The sequence below is a fragment of the Schistocerca gregaria genome, chromosome 3, assembly GCF_023897955.1.
Source record: "Schistocerca gregaria isolate iqSchGreg1 chromosome 3, iqSchGreg1.2, whole genome shotgun sequence".
Taxonomy (NCBI): Eukaryota; Metazoa; Arthropoda; class Insecta; order Orthoptera; family Acrididae; genus Schistocerca; species Schistocerca gregaria.
The window spans coordinates 788816477-788841662 of NC_064922.1; the positions used below are offsets into that span (position 1 = coordinate 788816477).

The 25186-nt window shown below is 42.7% G+C and overlaps 1 protein-coding gene across 1 annotated transcript in view; it reads left to right on the top strand.

The window, feature by feature from the left end:
• Positions 1 to 25186, top strand: part of LOC126354243 (SUMO-activating enzyme subunit 2) — a 134299-nt gene that overhangs the window by 34063 nt on the left and 75050 nt on the right. The window contains exons 2-4 of the mRNA XM_050003745.1: positions 15406 to 15560; positions 20538 to 20825; positions 21087 to 21154. Of these exons, the coding sequence (XP_049859702.1) occupies positions 15406 to 15560; positions 20538 to 20825; positions 21087 to 21154 (511 nt within the window). The remainder of the gene's footprint in view (positions 1 to 15405; positions 15561 to 20537; positions 20826 to 21086; positions 21155 to 25186) is intronic.

Below are 25186 nucleotides of genomic sequence, written 5' to 3' on the forward strand. Positions count from 1 at the left end.
TCTGGAGCTTGTGACACCTCCCCTGCTCACGACAGGGTCCATTACAGTATGCTATGGCACCTCACAATGCGCAACAAAGAAATCCTCCTCGCACTTTTTAATGGGATTTGGGCGTCGGGTCACTTTCCTGATGCGTGGCGTGAGGCAGTTTCAATCCCTTTTTTAAAACCTAGGAAAGACCGCACGAGCCCGAGTAGCTACCATAGTGTTGCCCTCACTAGTTGCATAGGGAAGACCTTGGAGCGGATCGTCAACCGCTGCCTTGTCTGGATGTTAGAATCCCGGCAACTCCTTAGTCGCTTTCAGTGTGGGTTCAGGAGGTTTCGTTCCTCCTTCAATAACCTGGCTCTACTGGAGGCGGCTATACAACAAGCTTTCCTACGCCGTCATCACCTTCTAGGTATATTTTTTGACATTGAGAAGGCCTACGATACCACTTGGAGGCATCTCATCCTGGAGCAACTTCACGAATGGGGTTTTCGGGGTTGTCTTCCTCTTTTTATTCAGTCTTTCCTCTCGCCACGATATTTTAGATACCGAATTGGTGACGTCGTGTCTGATCGCTTTGAGCAGGAGAACGGTGTCCCTCAGGGTAGCGTTTTAAGTGTGACTCTCTTTGCCATCGCTATTAATAGCATTACGTCCATAGTGAAAAGTTCTGTCCAGTGTTCTTTGTTTTGCTCTTCTTCAAGCCTTACAATGACAACTCGTCAGTTGCAACTTACGATTAGACGTTTGGATGACTGGGCGCGGAAGAGTGGTTTTAAGTTTTCCACCGAGAAGTTTGTATGTGTTCTTTTTAACCGTTCTCGTTCGATTTCAACCTTTCCTGAGTTGCGGATGAGGGACACTATTCTCACTTTTAAAGACATGGTGAGGTTTCTGGGGCTCATTTTTGACTCTAAGCTCACGTGGTTACCTCATCTTAAAGACCTGAAACGGCGGTCGCTTTAGGCTTTAAGTATTTTAAAATGTCTTAGCCACAGTACATGGGGAGCTGACAGGACTTGTCTGCTCCAGTTTTACAGGGCGTTTGTGCGATCTCGGCTCAATTATGGGTGCATGGTGAATGGGTCTGCGAGGCCTTCTTACTTGAAGATGTTGGACGTTGTGCACCATGAAGGGTTTCGGTTGGCCACTGGGGCATTCCGAACTAGCCCCATACCAAGCCTCTGTGCAGAGGCTGGTGAACCGCCACTTCCTATGCGGCGGCGGCTACTTACAGTGCGCCAGGCGTATAAAACTTTGTCCACACCATACACCCCTGCATACCCTGCCATTACTCAGCCTCCTCTGGCACAGTTATTTCATAACCGGCAACGTGCGATGCAGCCCTATGGGATTCGCGCACAGGATTGCCTCGGTGCGATGTCTATGACTGGTCTTTGTGTTTTGCGTCGAAGTTTTCTTGCTCTAATACTTCCAGAGTGGCTATAATAATACCTTCTGACAGACTAACTTCCCTTCTGCCAAAGTTAGCTATGCTAGCTGGAGCCATATGTTCCCCAATAACATTGCACATGTTATGCATCTGCACACAAAACAGTGTGAACTGTCCAATTCTTCATTACTTGAAAATGTCTCAACCACATACAAAGTTCCACAAGGCAAGTCGGTATCCACTGAAACCACAGTACCGTTCTTCTGTTTCACTGAGCTCACAAATGTGTGTTGCCAAAGTTCGATCCTTGAACTTAATATCCTTCATCCACATATAGCGAAACTTCTATACACTCTATAAACTTAGTTGCCCCAGTGGTGAACTCGCGTACCATTGTACATGATGACTCAATGCTACTATCGTGAACCCCACATACCTTAATCGTGGTGGCTCTAATCTTCTGCCCACCAGCTCCAGTCTGATAAGATATGTGTATCCCCATGTCTTCAAGAAACTTCTATTCCACACCATTCACCGAGCCCACTAAGTAGCATTCCATCTGTACACTAACTTGTGCAATGTTACAGTCTATTGGCACTGTTTTTCGACAGAGCATTCATGTTTGAGTTTAATGGCCGCTTCCCCCAGTGGTGCTTCTAGTTTTTCCCCTGTCAATAATCAGGTGTTTGCTGTCCCACTTCCACACACAAGCAACGCCCTGGCTACATATACTGTTTCTGCATATGGCCCTTATGTCCTCACCTATAGCATTCAACCCCGGAAGCGAAAACACAGTGATTTACTCATTGCTTCATGGCAAAATCTATTTCCTTCTAAAAGCTACTGGTAAATCACTTTGATCCTCTATATGAACTCTTTATGACATTTCTGCCAGAATTCTACACAAGAAAGTGTCTACAGTGCGTACAGCGAAAGAAGAGCTGTGATACTTGACGCGGCCTTGGCGCATGTGCTTTGCACATCCCTGACAGTCAGTCAGATTGTGAGCTGCTTTTTATGTTATTGTGGCAACACCCCAGTGTTGCCGTAGTGCTGGGCGACCGCTGCTGGCTCGCAGCCCGTCCTTGTCGAATACTGGCAACTGCGCTGCCAGCTGTCAGAGCTCTTCTCTTGGCATATGGAGTATAAAGCCCCATGTTCTGCCTCCTGCAGTAATACCTTATTGGCCTCCACATTGTGGGTTGGCACATATTTTTGAACATTGACTTTGCTGATCCTGTTAGAAAATACTTCAAAGCGAAAGTACTGAGCTTCTTGTGAAAAAGACTGTATGCTATTTTGTTTTTGGTAATGCTGGCATAGCCCAGTGACCAACTGCAGAAATGACAGTGGCTTATGGAGTGTCTCATCAATATCACATATGTCTTGGCTTCCCCTGTTAAACACTAGTTAGCCACACAAAGAGTTACTTTGTCTGACCAACCACTCATTGTAACAGTAACATCATTAGTGAAAAGTGACACAGCTTCCATTATTTTTGCTGAAAATGGATTGAGAAATGTGACTACTGCTGGATCAAAAGAAGAAGAAACTACCCCCAACTCTGCCTTACTTTCCCCAGCTCAGGCTTTGACTAAGCCTCACTGGCTTCCAAAGCCTCAAATCTGCAAAAGTGGTCCTCATGCTCCTGCATTTGGCAAAAATTTCCATTAACACCTGCACTTACTGTTAGAGCAGCAACAGACTGTTGTATAGTAGCATCACATGTGTCTACCATTTTGTGTACTGTAATTAATACCTGAAACACAAATAACTCACTAATACAAAAAGAACTTATTTAATTTTCCTATATATCACTACTTATCCACATTCCAAACAATCGTGAACCAAATGACCTACACATCTCCAAGTAAAACATGTCTGCTACAACTTTAATGCCTGGCCTTTTGTGCCCTGCAAGGTTGCAAAAGTGACACCTCACTGGTAATAGGTTATTGTATCTATTATCACCCTTAAATAATAAGTCTACAGGTTCATGTGACTTCACAAATGTAGCCTTAAACATACTCTGCCTAGTCCTCCACAAATTAAGTCTGATAACTGAGTATAGATACTGCATTAAACATAAAAAAGTGAGTTTCACCACACCACATTAGGCTGGGATTATACTGCTGAATTGGAGCTATTCCAGGTACCTTTGGTGATACTTAGCTTACTAAAGTACCCAGTCATACTCCTTGAAACCAAGCGGGAGTTGCGCAACAATCATGTCTCTCACCAAACCATACAATTTACACATGGACAAACACTTCCTAACTAAACCATTGTTGTGAAGTGTAATGATCATTTGCTGACACCAGCTGTAATGAACTGGCGTATTCTGGGCTGCTATACATCAGGATGGGTCAGAGAAATGGTGATGGAGCAAGAAGATTCAACCCAGGGCGCACAGTGAAACAGTGATAGTACTGACAGATGTTTGTCCCAGCACAGCCGATCATGGAATGTACTGACATGCCAATCATGCTCGGTGATGCCTGTTGTTCTGGGTTGCGATGGCTACTGTCACAGAACCTGTGGGCTGCCAGCCATAAAGACGAGCATGGGCCACCCACGCCCTCCAGTCGTGTCAGTTGAGCACCCACACATGTGCTCATCACTATGACTTGCACTGGGGTTTGTTAGCCAGTGCTAGATGTCCTGATGCTGGGTGGTGATGTCCATGAAGGTGGCCACAGATGTCTAGGTGGCTAGGAAACCACAAGGGCATGCATCCCACAGCCAGATCATAGACAGCGTGCAGTCCGTCGGCCAGAGCTGCTCAGAGGATGGAGGCTGGCTGGAACCCAGCTCCCCACGTCAGTGAGACATTACCTAAATCCCACAACCACAGCGCCAGAGGTATGGCACACCGGAATGCTGTGTTCGGATGAGGGCTGACTTGGCATCCCTTCGCTCACAGCTGCAATCGGCACTGACTTCGGTCGCGCAGCTTGAGGCTGTTGCCAATGGGCACCACTGCGGGGAGCCGGACTTGGGTATCACGGGGATGTCAACCTCATCCCGTCTGTCCCCAGATCGGTCTGCCGCTGTGGTTGCCCCGGTTGCTGCCCGCAGTGGGGCTGAGCCCTTGCCTGTGGTTGATTGGGAGGTCGTTCCAAGGCGTGGCAGACAGCGAAAGACGTCCCCGGAGGCTGATTAGAAAGCCTCCCCGGTGCGTCTGACAAACCGGTTTCAGGCACTGTCTCTGGCTGAGCCAGATGCAGCTGCCTACCCTGTTTCAGAGGATCATTCTCAGCCTTCAAGGTCCGGGCAATCGCAGAGGGTGGGCTTACTGGTAGTTGGGAGCTCCAATGTTAGGCGCGTAATGGGGCCCCTTAGGGATACGGCGGCTAAGGAGGGGAAGAAATCCCGTGTGCATTCCGGGAGGAGTCATTCCTGATGTGGAAAGGGTCCTTCCGGATGCCACGAAGAGCACAGGGTGCAGCCAGCTGCAGGTGGTGGCACATGTCGGCACTAATGACGTGTGTCGCTTTGGATCTGAGAAAATTCTCTCTGGATTCCAGCGGCTATTTGATTTGGTGAAGGCTGCCGGTCTTGCTTACGAGATGAAGGCAGAGCTCACCATCTGCAGCATCGTTGACAGAACCGACTGTGGACCTTTGGTGCAGAGCCGGGTGGAGGGTCTGAATCGGAGGCTGACGGTTTTGCGACCGTATTGGCTGCAGATTCCTTGATTTGCGCCATAGGGTGGTGGGGTTTCGGGTTCCGCTGAATAGGTCAGGAGTTCACTACACTGTGGCGGAGGCTGTGTGGCGTGGACTGGGCGGTTTTTTAGGTTAGAAGGCCTCGGGAAAGTTCGGGATGGGCTGCAGTGTCAAAGGGTGCTTGGCAATTACAGGACGTGCTTGGATCAAGGAACAGTCGGAATTATAGTTGTAAATTGTTGTAGTTGCGCTGGAAAAGTCCCTGAGCTTCAAGTGCTAATAGAAAGCACAGAAGCTGATATCGTTATAGGTACAGAAAGCTGGCTAAAGCCTGAAATAAGTTCTGCAGAAATTTTTACGAAGTCTCAGACGGTGTTCAGGAAAGATAGATTAGGCAGAATTGGTGGTGGAGTGTTTGTGTCTGTCAGTAGTGGTTTATCTTGTAGTGAAGTCGAAGTAGATACTCCGTGCGAATTGGTATGGGTGGAGGTTATACTTAACAGCCGAATTAAGTTAATAATTGGCTCCTTCTACCGACCCCCAGATTCCGATGATACAGTTGCGGAACAGTTCAGAGAAAGTTTGAGTCTCGTAACAAATAAATACCCCACTCATACGGTTATAGTTGGTGGGGACTCCAACCTACCCTCAGTATGTTGGCAAAAATACTTCTTCAAAACCGGTGGTAGGCAGAAAACGTCTTCAGAGATTGTCCTAAATGCTTTCTCCGAAAATTATTTCGAGGAGTTAGTCCACGAACCCACGTGAATTATAAATGGTTGCGAAAACACACTTGACCTCTTAGCCACTAACAATCCAGAGCTGATAGAGAGCATCATGACTGATACAGTGATTAGTGATCACAAGGTCGTTGTAGCTAGGCTCAATACCATTTCTTCCAAATCCATCAGAAACAAACGCAAAATAATTTTATTTAAAAAAGCGGATAAAGTGTCACTAGAAGCCTTCCTAAAAGACAATTTCCATTCCTTTCTGAACTGACTATGCGAATGTAGACGAGATGTGGCTCAAATTCAAAGATATAGTAGCATCAGCAATTGAGATATTCATACCTCATAAAGTGGTAAGAGATGGAACGGATCCCCTGTGGTACACAAAAAAGGTCCGAATGCTGTTGCAGAGGCAACGGAAAAAGCATGCGAAGTTCAGAAGAATGCGAAATCCCGAAGATGGGCTAAAATTTACCGACGCGCGAAATTTGGCACGTACTTCGATGCGAGATGCCTTTAATAGGTTCCACAACGAAACATTGTCTCGAAATTTGGTAGAAAATCCGAAGAAATTCTGGTCGTATGTAAAGTACACAAGCGGCATGACGCAGTCAATACCTTCGCTGCGCAGTGCCGATGGTACTGTTATCGACGACTGTGCCACTAAAGCGGAGTTAATTGAACGCAGTTTTCCGAAATTCCTTCACCAGGGAAGACGAATGGAATATTCCAGAATTTGAAACATGAACATCTGCTAGCATGAGTTTCTTAGAAGTAGATACCTTAGGGGTTGCGAAGCAATTCAAATCGCTTGATACGGGCAAATCTTCGGGTCCAGATTGTATACCGATTAGGTTCCTTTCAGATTACGCTGATACTATAGCCCCCTACTTAGCAATCATATACAACCGCTCGCTCACTGATAGATCTGTACCTACAGATTGGAAAATTGCGCAGGTCGCACCAGTGTTCAAGAAGGGTAGTAGGAGTAATCCATTTAACTACAGACCTATATCATTGACGTCGGTTTGCAGTAGGGTTTTGGAGCATATACTGTATTCAAACATTATGAATCACCTCGAAGGGAACGATCTATTGACACGTAATCAGCATGGCTTCAGAAAACATCGTTCTTGTACAACACAGCTAGCTCTTTATTCGCACGAAGTAATATCCGCTAACGACAGGGGATCTCAAGTTGATTCCGTATTTCTAGATTTCCGGAAAGCTTTTGACACCGTTCGTCACAAGCGACTTCTAATCAAGCTGGGGAGCTATGGGGTATCGTCTCAGTTGTGCGACTGGATTCGTGATTTCCTGTCAGGAAGGTCGCAGTTCGTAGTAATAGATGGCAAATCATCGAGTAAAACTGAAGTGATATCAGGTGTTCCCCAGGGAAGCGTCCTGGGACCTCTGCTGTTCCTGATCTATATAAATGACCTGGGTGACAATCTGAGCAGTTCTCTCAGATTGTTCGCAGATGATGCTGTAATTTACCGTCTAGTAAGGTCATCTGAAGACCAGTATCAGTTGCAAAGCGATTTAGAAAAGATTGCTGTATGGTGTGTCAGGTGGCAGTTGACGCTAAATAACGAAAAGTGTGAGATGATCCACATGAGTTCCAAAATAAATCCGTTGGAATTCGATTACTCGATAAATAGTACAATTCTCAAGGCTGTCAATTCAACTAAGTACCTGGGTGTTAAAATTACGAACAACTTCAGTTGGAAGGACCACATCGATAATATTGTCGGGAAGGCGAGCCAAAGGTTGCGTTTCATTGGCAGGACACTTAGAAGATGCAACAAGTCCACTAAAGAGACAGCTTACACTACACTCATTCGTCCTCTGTTAGAATATTGCTGCGCAGTGTGGGATCCTTACCACGTGGGATTGACGGAGGACATCGAAAGGGTGTAAAAAAAGGGCAGCTCATTTTGTATTATCACGTTATAGGGGGGAGAGTGTGGCAGATATGATACACGAGTTCGGATGGAAGTCATTACAGCATAGACGTTTTTCGTCGTGGCGAGACCTTATTACGAAATTTCAGTCACCAACTTTCTCTTCAGAATGCGAAAATATTTTGTTGAGCCCAACCTACATAGGTAGGAATGATCATAAAAATAAAATAAGAGAAATCAGAGCTCGAACAGAAAGGTTTAGGTGTTCGTTTTTCCCGCTCGCTGTTCGGGAGTGGAATAGTAGAGAGATAGTTTGATTGTGGTTCGATGAACCCTCTGCCAAGCACTTAAATGTGAATTGCAGAGTAGTCATGTAGATGTAGAATGCGATGAGTTAATCAGTGGTCAGGTTATCAATTGATTTACATCCCCTAGGGTTGTTCCTGGTTTCTCTGAAACTCAAAAGCCTGTCATTCTGTGGTGAAAGCGCAGGCAGAGTGGTGGCATGACAGAATGCTTGGAGCTCCTAAGCTCAGGTGTTTATACCTTGGTAACTACACTACTGATGTAGTGCTGCTGAAGGGGTACAAGTAAGTTTGCTTCATCATACTTACCCTATCGGCTTTTCCTAGCTCGCCTTGCTCTGAACACAAGTTGCTAGGCCCGGATAAATTTGCAACGTATCAGTTCATTGGTAGCATGCAAGTGCACAAGTTTACTTCACTCTTGGTCTTCCTGTGTTTTACCTGGTATAGTAAGCCCATCTAATCGGAAGGTTTTGACATAATGTCAAGAATACCATCCAGTGGCGTACTTGATAGCACATTGACTGGGCTGGTTTCTGTGGCATGGTCACGTGTATGAATAAAACTTTTAAAAAAACTCACATTTTATGCACCAAATTTTTTCAGGTGCAGCAACATGCTGTTAAGGGCAAGGGTTTCAATCTGGGAGATGGGACACAGGAATTTGGAATTGCAGAATGGGGGAATTTTAAGGATAGTGAGGGATGATGCAAGGCAGTTTCGGCTGATCTAGGTTGGTGAGGGTTGCAGTCTGACTTGAACAGGCAAAGCCATTGTGGAAGGAAGTGTTGCATCCAGAGATAGGTAAATTTAAAATGAGGACATTTGGGAGGAGTCATGAGCCAGGCAACAGCTCATGGAAAAATATCTGAGACTGGGTTCTGTCTAGGGAGCAGGAAACTTTTCCGATATTGGTGCAGATGGAAGGAGCAAGGATTCATAATGGAAGACAAAAATGTGTAAAAATACATGAGAAAAACCACAAAAAAAGGAATGAAATATAATGGGAAAAGATGAAACAAGTAGCGGGGCTATAGTGAGAACTGAAAATGCAGTATAATCAACTTGAAAACAGAACTGTGTTACAGCAAAAATAAATAAGTGTTATTCAGAAAGTATGGTCCGAATTGCCGTAGTTAATCTAATGTGTGCAACATGCATTTGCACCAACTCCCAGCATGTGTTGCTCAGCATATGACACCGTTTGCATTGATATTGCCACAATGTGCTCTTTACTGTGTCAATTCAGAATATTTAAAACAATTGATGAGCCCACAAATGTGAAATACAGGTCACTGTTTCAGTTTTGGACAACAAGGAACATTGCAGCAGCGGAAATTCAACTGATAAGTAACGTGTATGTGGCCCCAGTGCAACGTGTGCCAGCAAAGTGCTCAAGTGGATGAGGGCTTTAAAGGGCAGATGGGAAAATGCCCATGATGAACTGAAATCAGCCTGACAATCAGTGATCTCAAAGCTGTGGACAAAAAGATTCGTGAAGATCAGCGAGTCTCAATTTCAACTTTGACATCTGAATTTCCAAATGTCGGTAGAACAACTTGGCGGAAAATTGTCTTTGAAATGTTACAATTTCGCAAAGTGTGTCCGTGTTGGGTTACAAAACTGCTTACTACAAAACACAAAATGAAAAGAATGGCTTGTGCTTTTGATTTTTTATGCTGATGTCATAATGAAGGTGATCAACTTTTAGAGAACATTGTCACATGGGCAAGACTTGGGTTCCTCACATGACCCCAGAATCTAAATATCAGTAAATGGAATGGCATCTCATAACATTATCAGTGAGAGTTGAGGCCAAGCAGACAATCTCAACATGCAAGGTTACGGCAGTTGTGTTTTAGGCTAGACATGGAGTCTTGTTATTCAAGTTTATGCAGCAAGGGCCAACAACAAACCCAGCCAGTTACTGCATTTCCCTGACCAAACTGAGTTTCTCAACAGCAAGCACTTCGCAGCAGATGACAAGGTGAAAGAAGCCATTGAAGACTGGTTATCTTCTAAGAAATTAGGTGTTTAATTTATTGAAAGAAAACCTCGTAGAACACTAGGACATTCGTTTAAACAAATATTGAAACATTGTGGAAAAATAGGGAAACATGTAAGAAATTAAATAAAACATTTTTTAAAATTTAATTTGATGGTCTGTTTAAGAAATCGGACCTTTCTCTCCAAATAACTCTTGAGGATAGAAAACACTATAATAGGGTTGGATGCAAGTGGGTGTGTGTGGAGAGAGAGAGAGAGAGAGAGATAGAGAGAGAGAGAGAGAGAGAGAGAGAGAGAGAGAGAGAGAGAGAAGAGGTGTAATTGGGTTATGTGAGGTCATTAATGTGTATGCTCGAATTACTTCTCCTTTTAAGGCATTGCCTATAATTATATCAATGGTGTAACAATCGGCTCCTGCAAAGCACTATCCTATCCTAGCCTAGTTATGGACCAGCTAGAGGAATCCATCCTAACCAACCAGAATCACAGCCCAGTCACCTTGTTCAGATTCATATATCATCATGACCTGGACCGAGAGTGTGAGGACACCCTATCCACATTCCTCCAGAATCTCAACACCTTCTCTCACATTTGCTTCACTTGGCCCTGCTCAGCCACCTTCCTCAATGGCTAAATCCACCTCGAGGATGGCTTCTTCGTTACCTCTGCCAACATCAGACTACCTGTCACCAGCAGTTAGAGATGGGCTCTCATTCATCCTTGGTAACTAGTTCACTGGTGATCGCTCTTTTCTGGGGACTGTTCATTTTTACTCGTTCACCATTCATTTGTTGGGGTTCTTATGAAAAACTGAAAATTAGCAGCGAAGGTGAGTGAAGATGGGAGGCACCAAGAGGGGACACTTGCCGCTCCTCTGCAGTACAGAGTTTTTATTCATTACAGAATTCTCACACACTTGTGGAAGTAATTTCCGTGATTCTGCAAAATATAAGATGGCGCACGAAAAACCGGTCCCGAGTACAGACTGCTTGCCAATTAGGCACACGATTTGTTGACCGCTACAGGCAAAATAGATAAACATGTAATAATTAGGCAGTAAAGAAATGACGAATAAGCTAATGCAGACAACACCTTCGAAACAATAGATGATGATTGGTGGGCAACAGTGAGCAGTCTAGTACTCGGGGCCGATTTTTCGTGCGCCACCCTGTACCACTGAAATAACATTGTAGAAGTTATTGTATTCTCTTTACAAATTATGACACCAGGCACTAGATTATGGAGTGCGGGCTTCATTCAGTTGTAAGTCGGTCTGTCTTCCATAACAATGAACATGCTGTTTCACCTACGATTAAAAAAAAAGACGGAAAATTGCCACTCCTGTGTGCCGTGCTGACTTCCTTTGCATGTGTAATAACAAAAATACTTGGCTTTTTATTAGTATGTTTTCTGCTGTTTATAGAAATTGTGAAGTAAGCTGATATGCCCTTTTGTTGTCTGAAAATATGTATGTATTATATACCACGTAATTTTATTGTAATTTACATAATTATAAAATACATTTTAATTACCGGTTGTGGACACAGAATACAATATGAAAAGAACCAAAGTCCAGAGTTCAAAAAAGGTTTGAAACTGATCTGTAGTGGGGGTGCACAGGGAATGAAACAAACAACTCTATACTGAACTAACTAGGAGCAGTCGGCAGTGGAACTGAGACAAGTGGCCACACGAAGGAGGACGAGTCTGGCCAAGGGAGACCGATACCGAGGCAGACGTGAATGGGACCGAGACTGGAACGAGACCGGCCAACGTGCCATTGCGGGCATGAGATTGACCGTTTCCCATTCCCAGGAACTATAAGTTGAAAGAACTATGAAAGATTTAGAATTCATTCCTCAGTCCTTCCGTTCATTTTGGTGAGCTATTCCTTTGGTCCCATTAGTTCATGAACGACCCATCTCTACCAACAATGTTTCCACTTTGATAACTGCCACCCATTCCACACAAAGAAGTCCCTTCCATACAACCAGCTACCTGTGGTCATCACACATTTAGTGATGTATGGTTGCTCTCCAAGTATGCCAAGAGTCTTAATTAGGCTTTTGCAGAAGTACATTTCCATCTCAACCTTGTTCTGTCACTATTCCACACCTGCACCCAACCCCATCCCTCATGGCTCATATCCCTGCAGTAGACCCAGATGCATAAATTGGCAACTTGCTCTGAATGTACAGAAAAGTAAAATTTTGCCCTACACAAAATGGAAAAAGCATAGTATCATATAACTATAATATTAGTGAGTCAATGTTGGAATCGGCCAACTCCCTTAAATGCCTGATGTACCACTTAGCAGGGATATGAAATGGAATGATTACATATGCTCAGTTATGGGTAAAGCAGGTGGTGGACTTTGGTTTATTGGTTGAGTACTGGGGAAGTGCACTCAGTCTACAAAGGAGATTGCTTACAAATGACTTGTTTGACCAGTTCTAGAATATTGCTCAAGTGTCTGGGACCTGCCCCAGATAGAAATAACAGGGGGTGTTGAATGTATACAGAAAAGGATAGCACGAATTGTCACAGGTTTGTTTAATCCGTGGGACAGTGTCACAGAGATACTGAAGAAACTGAACTGGAAGACTCTTGAAAACCGATGTAAACTACACCGAGAAAGTCTAGTAAACAAAGTTTCAAGAACTGACTTAAATTTATTACTCTAAGAATGTACTACAATCCCCTGTTTATTGCTCACATAAGGATAGTGATGATAAGATTAGAATAATTACTGTAAGCACAGAGGCTTTCAGTCAAACATTCTTCCTGTGCTCCATACATGAATGGGTCAGGAAAAAACCCTAATAACTGGTACAATTGGATGTACCTCAGCCGTGCATCACACAATGGTTTGTAAGAGTGTAGACGTAGATGTAAATGTAGACATGTCCCATACATCCTCCCACTTCCACCTACTCCAGTCCTGTCATTGGAATCCACTACCCCATCAAAGGTAGGGCCATCTGAGTAAGCAGCTATGTGAGCTACAAACTTAGGTTTACTTCAACAACCCTGTGCCATTTGGATTCTTTCCTTCAACACCTATTTTCTGAACTGTGATGGTGGGAACTCTCCCCACAACATATTCTTTGTTCCTCTAAACCCTCCCCCTGCCCTCTACCTTAGCTAGTCCCTATCCACCTGCCTATCCTCTCCCCTGTTCCTGCACCAGTACTACATACGTCTTCTACAAGGTGTGTCAGAAAAGTATTGAGACTGACAGTAATGCAAACAATCTTGCAATGCTGTGTTCTGCTTGTGTAGACTGGTGTACAAGACTGGTGTGTTCATACCTTCCAGACACTGTCCCAAGTTTCAGCTCCATACAGCCACCACATGATTTTTGAGAGTGCCATCAGTAAAATTGCTCTTTCATTGTGTGCTATGAAAGTAGATTGGTGGAATGTAGAGCAAACATTATGCAATTGAATTTTATGTTAAACTTTGGGGATCCACGAGTGTGGCCTTTGCAAAGCTGAAACAGGTCTATAGGGAATGTTCCTTATCAAGGGTACAAGTTTTTCTCTGGCACAAATCATTTTTTTTTTTTTTTCAAGGTCTGAAAAATGTTGGAAGTGAACCTCACTGAGGGAGACCTTCAACTTCAGAAAACATCGAATGTGTGCTTGCTTCTGAGAGATCAGACTGACGTTTAACAATAAGCATGATGAGTGACCTGTTAAACTTAATTACTTTCACCACACATCAAATTTGTACTGAAGATTTGCTCATGTGAAAGCTTTGTGCCAAAATGGTGCTAAAAACATCACAGTCAAGCAAGACAATTGAAGAAACGTGTGTTGATCTTGAGAAGATTGCCAATAACCATGAATGGTTCAATCATGTGATCACAGGTGGGGTGTCCTGAGTTTTTGTGTATGATCCTTAGACGAAATGGCAAAGTGAGGAGTGGCATAGTGAGACATCTCCATGACCAAAAAAAGCTCGAATGAGCATGTGAGGACTGTGGAAGGGAAGGCAAGTGGCTAACTTTGGCTTATTGGGAGAATTTTAGGAAAGTATGGTTCATCTGTAAAGGAGACTGCATGTAGGTGGCTTATTGGGAGAATTTTAGGAAAGTATGGTTCATCTGTAAAGGAGACTGCATGTAGGACACTGATGTGCCCTATTCTTGAATACTGCTAAAGTGTTTGGGATCTGTGCCAGGTCAGGTTGGAGGACACTGAAGCAACTCAGAGACAGACTGTTGGATTTCTTAGCAGTAGGTTTGAACAACAAGCAAGTGTTACAGATATGCTTCAAGGAATACTATTGAGGAAATATAGAGAACCAACATTTGAAGCTGCCTGCTGAATGGTTGTACTGCCACCAACATACGTCACGTGTAATGACCACAGAGATAAGATCCAAGAAATTAGGGCTCAAATGGAAACACATAGACAATCGTTTTTCCTTGCTCTATTTGTGAGTGTAACAGGAAAGGAAATGACTAGTAGTGGTACGAGATACTCTCTGCCATGCACTATACGGTGGCTTGCAGAGTATCTTTTAGATGTTGGTGTAGCAGATCAAAGATCAAAACAATGCTGATTTACTTTAACAGTAGGGGTATCGTGCATAAAGAATTTGTTCATCCAAAACAAATTGTCAGCCAAGTCATCTAATCTGAGTCATGGTTTTCCTTTTTTTTCCCTTTTTTTTAAGTTGGAAAATGTTGTAAAATGACATCATTTTAGACTCTGGAGAACATTCAAAAAACATTCAGTGCTGCTACCAAGACTGGGAAGAGCAGCTCCAATGGTTCATAGCTGCCCACAGGAACTACTTTGAAGGGGACAATATTGTTATTTGAAAAAAAAAAAAAAAAAAAACTTTTGTTAATAAAAAGTCATACTCATTACTTTTCTCACACACCTCTCATCCTTCCAACGCACCTATATAGTCCTTTTCTCTCTTTATCTCCTCTCCCTTTACCCTGCCCCCATCCCTCACCACCCAACCTGTTCATTCCCCCCCCCCCCTTCCCTTCCCTTCCCTTCCCTTCCCTTCCCTCCTCCTCTGTGTGCATGTGCGCACGCTTGGTGCTTCTGAAGAATGATTTTCTCTGAAAGCTGAAATATTTCTAACATTCTTTTTCGTTGTACGTGCCTACTACACTATGCCTCCTTTATGCGCTAATCTATTCTTTCCTCATTTTTAATTATTCCATCCTGAACTTTCCATTGGAGTTCACTGTTACTCAACAAAAATTATGCGATTTTCCGAGAAACAAAAATTGCTTCATACAGAAGTGTGATTACACACTGATACTTTAACATTTAAATGAAGTAAACAAAGAAACAGGAACGTACAGACTGTTAATTTTAATTGTGTATAACCATATATTTTTGAACCAAAGTTCTTTTGTTGATTATATTTCACGTTTTACAGGTTGATTTAGATACCATTGATGTTAGCAACCTCAACCGACAATTTCTGTTCCACAAACGCCATGTTGGAGAATCCAAAGCTAAGGTGGCTCGTGAAAGTGCACTCAGATTTAATCCAGATGTCAATATTAAGGCTCACCATGCCAACATAACAAGGTAATAAAACTCAGAGTAAAATGTTTATATATATTATTTATATATATTAAATAACTAAACTGCTAATCCAAACCGAAAAATACTACTGCAGCACTGTCTTGTACATTTGTCAGAAAGTTTTTTTCACTGTTAATGCTTTGGATCCTAGGTGGTGGGGCTGCCTGTTTCAAGCCAGAATTGTTAATTTTCTATTTTTATGAGTTTTTCGTTTCCATAATGAATGAATCTGCAATTTATCTTCCTTAGCAACCATCAGTTAACTTGAAACAGGTGTTTATTGTGCAAACTGATTTTGAATCATAATTGTCAATTCTCATTGTGCTGTATAAGATAAACTTATTTGCACCCTGTATTGCACATGTCAATTTATTCAGTCTTGCAACTCCGACCAGTTGGCAACTTGCCCATATTGCACCCTGTGAGCCAACCAACACAGTTGTTGCTAAACACTCTCTATACTAAACTGCTGTGCCCTGGTATTCCTTCTGTTGTGTAAGCCCCCAGCAGCAATCCTTTTTCCCCGTAACCCGGATATGCTCTTGCTGTGTTTGTCAGAAATATCAGGAGAGTATCAAGAGGGTCAGTTTTTCCTCAGAAGTTCAAGTTATGGAAATATCGGTATTGGAAGAGTTAGGAGTTTGTCCTTACCTCCTGGATGCCTCTCTTTTTATCAACAATTGCACATATTTCACAAGCATTTAGTATTGTGTGTGGACATATGGATCATCTGATGACACCTATTCAATGGAATGATTCACAAATTCACGTTGAAATCCTTTTTTTGTTAAGGTATTGTATGGCTTCAAGCCATCTGTTATCACTTTCATGCCTGACAATATAAAGTGCTTTATCATAGACACTAAAGTTTTCTTCTCCCTTGAATAAACTCTACCTACAAAGCGCTTGCGGGATTCTCTTTCAGTGCCACCACATACCCAAATATGTTCAGCTTCATTTTTTAATGGTCGTCCTTTCTGGTATTTCCCAGTAGCTCATGCTTGTCTGTTTCAACAACCTTGTTTTGTCCACCGATTGGAACACTCGTTTGTGACTATGCCATAACAGACTTCCCAGCAGAATCCATAGTAGTCACACACGCACACTGTTTGTGTGCAATTGTTTTTCAGAAGCTGTCGCTTGTAACGTACTGTCTCTTATTCAACAAGAAACTAAAACGATGCTCTTCTCGGTGGATAACTTGGAATTGTCAAACCATGTGTTCTTTCTTATACATGTTCTCTTGTGATGCAGGGCTCAGAATAATTGCTAAATAAATTCGGCACCTGCACCTTTCATGTGAAGTTTCACAGAGTTGAGTCCTCGATATTCTACACAATTTTTGCTGTCATCATTTGTAAGCAATTTGTACTCCCAACAAAATTTCAACCAACTTTGTACACTATGTAACCAAGAAATTAGATTTTGCTATGTGAGACTATCAGCATTTGAAACACAGTGCTTTTAACTCATTGCTGTCCACAGCTGAAACGGATAAACTGTGTTCCCCTGGCAAAACGCTAAACATTTACCACCATCAGAGTCGTACGGTGGACATAGTTGCTCATTCAGTATATGTCATTAGGGGCCTGCATATTCGGTAGGCAATAATTCTTGGAAATTACCATATGCCCGTATGTGATCATCTCACATACTTCCACATTAGTGTTAGCTCAGTTGTAACATGACTGAGCCCAAAGGAATATGACACACCTCTGTCAGTGATCGACAGCGTAATAGTTCCTTAACTTAGCCGCAGAATCTGAAGCTTGAGGACTCACCACATCTGCTGTTACATGACGATGTCCAAGCAGTGGATCTGGTTTTACATTGTGTCCAAAAGAGTAGTTTATTTACGCTCATTTGAAGTTTGTCACCATGGTCTTCTCACTTCTTTTTACCATTCTGTGGTACAAGGATTCTGCACAGTGACTGGAAGATTGTCCGTCAACTGCACAAGTTACCATCACGGGGGGGGGGGGGGGGGGGGGGTACTGTTGCTGGTGTGCCTCCCCCACCTCACTGTGTCTTATTACTTTTATATGGTTGGTTTTCCATCCCTCTACTTTTTACCTGGTCCCTTGCGTGAGATAATACTAAAAAAGATCAAATTGATGGGCAGTCCTTTTGGCCACAAGGAATCCTTTACTCTGTGATTATTAAAGGAAGAATGGACTTAAGACTTTACTCTGTAGTACTTTCAAACAAGCTAATGAGTCAATCATCTTGTATACTATTCTTGTCAGAAACTTGGATGCGTAAGTTGTTAAGCTGTTCGCATAATAATTGTCGCATTTATCTGCCATTGTTGTCTTTTAGAATTGTGTGAATCAAGATCTTCCTAAGGTCTCCACAACACCTTGCTGTAGATTGTAGCAGTATCACCTACTTAGTTGTTTTTATCAGGAAATTGGGACATATTTAAAAAATATATATACATTGGATGCTTCTGAAGCAATAATATGGCATCATTAAGCATATAAAAAATAGAAAGAAACTTCCACATGGGAAAAATATATTAAAAACAAAGATTCCAAGACTTACCAAGCGGTAAAGCGCCGGTAGATAGGCACAGTGAATAAAACACACACACAGAATTTCGAGCTTTCGTAACCGGCGGCTGCTTTGTTAGGAAAGAGGGAAGGAAAAGGAAAGATGAAAGGATGTGGGTTTTAAGGAAGAGGGTAAGGAGTCATTCCAATCCCGGAAAAAAGGATAGGTATATACGCGCGTTTGCCCACCCACACACCCACACACACACCCACACACCCACCCACAGACCCACCCACCCACACACCCACCCACCCACACACCCACCCACCCACACACCCACCCACCCACACACCCACCCACCCACACACCCACCCACCCACCCACCCACCCACCCACCCACCCACACACCCACACACCCACCCACCCACACACCCACCCACACACACACACACCCACACACCCACCCACCCACACACACCCACCCACCACACACACACACACACACACACACACACACACACACCCACCTACACACACACACACACCCACACACACACACACACAACCACACACTCACACACACACACACACACACACACACACACTCACACACACACACACACACAACCACACACTCACACACTCACACACACATCCATCCATACATACACAGACACAAGCAGACATATTTAAAGGCAAGCAAGTCTTTCCACTCCCGGGATTGGAATGACTCCTTACCCTCTCCCTTAAAACCCACATCCTTTCATCTTTCCTTTTCCTTCCCTCTTTCCTGACGAAGCAGCCGCTGGTTGCGAAAGCTCGAAATTCTGTGTGTGTGTTTTACTCATTGTGCCTATCTACCGGCGCTTTCCCGCTTGGTAAGTCTTGGAATCTTTGTTTATAAGAGAATATTACAGTATCACTACCACCCACTACTACCACCCCTTCCCCCCCACACCCCTCCCACCACATGCTATACTAATGCTCTGACAAATTTATTTTAAGAGTATAGCCCAGCAGCAAATACCAACTAACTGTTGCTGTATATTACCCTAGCTGGCCCAGGCTTTTCAGAACTCCACATTGTGAAGCTGGAAAGGCTGCCATTTCTTTTATCTGACTCCACTGATATAACTTACCCATAAGATATCCAGAATCACAACTGCCCTGGCATTCTACAGAATTCTACAAAGCTGAGTAATGTCCCCATTTGTAACATTGCAGAGGTTCTAAATGTTCACTGCAGTTGTCACTGCTTCCACACTGTTAAATTGTATTACAGAGACATTACGTTATATTTTTGCTTTCCAAATAATGTAATGAGTGCAGATAACCACTCAAGCTATAGTTCAGTATGGAATAGTGGATAGATTCGTGAATAAGGCCAAAAACATTGCTGAGCCTTTGGATAATGTATTTCTTCAGAATTAACGAGGAATACTCCTGTCCATGGCTACATTATCCTGGCTAACTACATTGTCCCATGTGCTGTAGACCTACTGAGGTAAATGATTGTCAGGTTTAGTGGGTGAGAGAATAAAGGAGATTGGGAGTAGGGAGCTCAAAGAGATTGAGTGAAAGGAATAGAGGCAGATGGGTGGAAAGGTGAGGCAGCAATGGTTTGTGACTGGAAAGTGCTGTTGGTAAACATTTCATGTCACAGACTGTAGAATTCGTCTGCAATATTATGAAGTGCAGTGGTTTTGTAAGGAGAGGTACAACAGAAGAAGAGGAAAATGAAAAACACTATATTTAGATTAATATTGTGAAGGGGGAGACATGTAGGCAGGGGTGTATGTGATTGTGGATAAGGGCTAGAAGCAGCTGAGGCTAGGAGGACTGATAGATCAAATTACACATTTTAAGGACAATTCCTGTCTCTCTAATATAGAGAAGCTGTTCTGGAGTGAGATGCAAATACTGTGGATTGTGAAGTGGTCATTGGAGTAGACCATGTTGTTTTCAGGAGGTTCTGCCACTGGGATTAAACATAGTTGGGTCATAGTCATAGTTGTCACTGTATGCCTGTGATAAATAGCCAAAGTAGGATGTAGTGAGTAGATTCCTAGGATTGGTCTTACTCCGGGGTCTTCTACAGGATGCATCCCTTGTGGCAAGGGGTTGGGAGTAGGTGTGACATGTGAATAGCCCAGGATATTTTGTATATATTGGAAGGACAGCAGAATGCCACTTGGAGAAAGGAGGATTGTGGGAAGAATGTTTCCCATTTAAGGACTTGATGAAATGTAGCTGAAGCCCTAGTAAAGGATGTGGTTAAGTTTTGAAATAGTTATCTAACAGCCACCACCTCAGCTCATGTGCATGTCAGTTTAAATACTTTTTATTGATTATGACTATTGGAATGGAAATGTTAAAGAAGGCTGGTTGAGTATAGATAAACACTGAACATTGATACCAGATGAAATTTTGACTTTTATTTCTGAATGTTACATTTTGATAAATTTTCAATTGATGTTTCTTTTTCAGCTCTGAGTATGGAATTCAGTTCTTCAAAAAATTCAGTTTGGTGATGAATGCCCTGGACAACCGTGCAGCTCGCAATCACGTCAACCGTATGTGTCTTGCAGCAGATGTACCACTTATTGAAAGTGGTACAGCTGGGTACGATGGTCAGGTTGAACTTATACTGAAAAACCGCACTCAGTGTTATGAATGTCTCCCAAAAGCTGCTCAAAAGACATATCCTGGGTGCACAATTCGCAACACACCATCAGAACCAATCCATTGCATTGTTTGGGCCAAACATCTTTTCAAGTAAGTAATATTTCAAGACCATCTGGGTTGTTGGATACTTTGTGTAATGGAAGAAATGTATCAGTTGTTGATTATGTTCTATCACAATACATTTGCTGTATTACATATCAGACATCAAAAAAATAAAGAAAGGAATTTATTCTGTAATGTAGTGTAAAGTACGCCCTACGTCAAATCTATGCGATCTTGTCGTAAGATTTACTTTGTTAAAGAAAATAGAGAAATAGTACATAATCAGTGAACATGTTGTGTACTTTTCAGCCAGTTGTTTGGAGAAGATGATCCCGACGAAGATGTATCACCGGACACAGAAGATCCTGAAGCTGCAGGTAAATAGTTTAGTTCGGCTGCTGGTGTAGTTCGGCTGCTGGTGTCTTAAATATTTCTCTCTTTTGGATTTTTAGTGTTGTTTCCCTTATAATTCTTTTTCTCTTCACTTTGTTGAACAAAATTACCGGAAGTTTTTGCTGTTATTGTATTTGTGAATTACTTAGGACAGTATATGTTTACCAGGAAAAAAGACTGAAATTGTGAAGGGGAGATAACTTTGTGTGACACAGTGAGTTGGCTGAACACTTTGGTAAGTAAGAATTTCAGACTACAGAAGTACACCAGGTCCTGTTTTCATGGTTTCTACAAATTATTCCAAGTGAATGCCAGGATGGGTCACTTCGGTACAAACTACACCCAGTGTCATCCTGTCCATGACCAAATTGCTGGCATCCTACCTTGAATTACCTTGTTAAAACTACAGCAAACATTATTAGACTAAATGGTTCAGCATGCCCTGCAATAAATTGATTGGTTGAATCAACCTGTTTATACACACATGCATTGTTACTGTCAGCATTCTACAGAGCATTGCATTATCAATGGTAGGACATCTGTCACCGCAATCTCCTTCATCTGATATTTTTCTAGTTAGTGGCAGCATGTGTTTCTTGTGGGGATTTATATTTCACTTTTCTCTGTATTCAGTTTGTTGGATGCCAAATCTGTGTGGATGTAGAAGTATTAGAATTCATAAGCTTCTTGAAAATAGAGAAGTGATCAAGAAGATGAAGATAATAATGGACTAGAAATGTTGGAATCCTGTTACGTGAAGGGCAGTGTAGAAACAGAATAAGGTAAATGGATTGATGATGAATGCTCATGAACAGTTATTCACACCCATTTCCAAACAGTTACATTTCTGATTAAACTTGAATTTACTTTCGCTGTTTCATTTTATTTTGGCAGTTTGTGCCCAACACATGGAAGTGATTAATCATGTGTGTATTTAGAAATTGTCATAGGAAAAGCATTTTTAAATGAACAAATGAAGTGAAATAAAAATCTATTTGGGTAACATTTTGGATTAATATTTTTGTTGAAATGGCATAACAGTGTTCTATAATGATGTGCTTCTGTAGTTTGAGGACAATTATGACAGAGAAAGATAAATTAGCTTCAGTTTGATCTAGTCGCACACTACAAGAATGCATTGGCCATAGAGTGATCTCTGTTCAGGAGCAGAGGATACCAATTACAGAAACCTGCAACTAGCATGAGAGAAGATACCAATTACAAAAAGCTACAACTAACACATTTTGAAGCATTTTGTAAGAAGATACTGTCCAATGACATGGCAATTTCTCTCTCTGGATTGATTTTGAGTCCCACACACAGTCTTGATTGTCTAGAAACCTCAACAGTTGTTGCCAACAAACAGTGTAGTCCCCCTCAAGATGGGGGGTCGTCAATAGTTAAAGCATCTTTTTAAAAGTATGTATTGATTTATAGCAGTCTCTAAAATGCAACCATATTTGATTATATAACATCCTATTGACACTGAGGTGACAGAATTTGCGGAACAGCAATTTGCACATATACACACTCAATCCTTGGATTGAGTGAGACCAAGTGGAACGGAAAAAACTCTAAATTGCTCAGAGATTTGTACGAATTATACTGGCAGGGTCACAATAAAGGTGGCAAAAAAAATGGAGTGGTGTTTGTGTTCACAAAGACTTTGATCCAGTTACAGATGTGAGCTTTGTAAGTTAAAGGATAATTAGAGCATGAGTGAACTTGGGAAAGAATAGTTTTACTGTACTACAATTGTACGCACTTCAGCAAGGGTGCAGTGAGGAAGAAAAAACAAAATTCCTTGAAGAACTGGAAGACCAAGTAAGAGAAGATAACATTATAATAATTGAGGATCTGAATGCTCAGATCGGCCCGGATAGAAATGGATATGAGGTGAGGGGCCCTTTTGGATATGGAAGACGAAGAAATTCTAAATCTGTGCATAAGGAATGGTCTTTTAGTGAAGAATACATTCTTCAAGAAACAAGATAGCCATAGGATTACTAGATATGGCTGGGATGGCAAATCTAAGACAGTTATAGACTATATATTAATGGAAAAATTAACTGGAGGAAAAGTAGGAACACTAAAGTCATACCAAGTGAGCACTTGGATATTGACCACAGGTTACTAGTAGCTGATCTAAATTATAAGATGAAAAGTTTAAATGCTTGTGAGGTAACGGGTGAGTTGTGGCACTTTGAAGTTCGGAGCTGGTGTGGCCGCACGGGCTGCTTGGCTGGCCGGGGCTCGTCAGCAACCGCGTGGTGCTTAACATTAGCCGGAGCAAGAGGGGTAGCTCCATTGCGTGGTCCAGGCTGACCGCGTGGCTGAGAGTTCCATGTTGACGTTGTGACGAGGTCTGTGCTTTGTGTCGATGAAGATTTGTATGCCGGGAGTGCCAAAAATGGCGGACTTTGTTAAACCATAATGGCAGACATTTCACAGTTAATGTAGAAATTAATAATAGCCAGAGGAATCATGATATCTTATAATGGTGTATCAGATTTTCAATATCTTTATTAGTTTAAACTTTAGTATCTGACTGTAAATTATACAAGTAACACCAGTAACGAATTTCCAAAATCTAAATAGTTCATCCGATTTTGTCGATCGATGTGTCTTTAGAAAGCTATTATTGTAGACCTAATGTGGTATGAATTACAGGCAACGTAACTTGAATAGTACACTAGTTATTGGAAGTCAAAGTGACAGATTACAATTGATCGCGTCAGGCCATAAGTACTCCACAGTTGCACGAAAAAACCGCAGCAGCATGCGCATATAAATTTATTTATTCATCTGTGTCTTTGTTTATATCTGATAAATTCTATTCATGAAGAAATTGGTCAAATTTTTTTAGAAAGCACAGAGACATTAGGGTACTGGCCTACCTTTGCTTCTACTCACATTTTCATTTATTTGAAAGCCTGCATGCTGTACAGATAATGCTAAAAATTAAGGAGTGGAAGTTGAAAGAAGAAGAAAATAAGAAAAGTTTCCAAAATCTAGTAGCACAAAAATTGCCAAAAACTGAAAGGGTAGTGTAGAGGAAGAGTGGAACCTACACTCCTGGAAATTGAAATAAGAACACCGTGAATTCATTGTCCCAGGAAGGAGAAACTTTATTGACACATTCCTGGGGTCAGATACATCACATGATCACACTGACAGAACCACAGGCAAATACACAGGCAACAGAGCATGCACAATGTCGGCACTAGTACAGTGTATATCCACCTTTCGCTGCAATGCTGGCTGCTATTCTCCCATGGAGACGATCATAGAGATGCTGGATGTAGTCCTGTGGAACGGCTTGCCATGCCATTTCCACCTGGCGCCTCAGTTGGACCAGCGTTCGTGCTGGACGTGTAAACCGCGTGAGACGACGCTTCATCCAGTCCCAAACATGCTCAATGGGAGACAGATCCGGAGATCTTGCTGGTCAGGGTAGTTGACTTACACCTTCTAGAGCACGTTGGGTGGCACGGGATACATGCGGACGTGCATTGTCCCGTTGGAACAGCAAGTTCCCTTGCCGGTCTAGGAATGGTAGAACGATGGGTTCGATGACGGTTTGGATGTACCGTGCACTATTCAGTGTCCCTTCGACGATCACCAGAGGTGTACGGCCAGTGTAGGAGATCGCTCCCCACACCATGATGCCGGGTGTTGACCCTGTGTGCCTCGGTCGTATGCAGTCCTGATTGTGGCGCTCACCTGCACGGCACCAAACACGCATACGACCATCATTGGCACCAAGGCAGAAGCGACTCTCATCGCTGAAGACGACACGTCTCCATTCGTCCCTCCATTCACGCCTGTTGCGACACCACTGGAGGCGGGCTGCACGATGTTGGGGCGTGAGCGGAAGACGGCCTAACAGTGTGCGGGACCGTAGCCCAGCTTCATGGAGACGGTTGCGAATGGTCCTCGCCGATACCCCAGGAGCAGCAGTGTCCCTAATTTGCTGGGAAGTGGCGGTGCGGTCCCCTACGGCACTTCGTAGGATC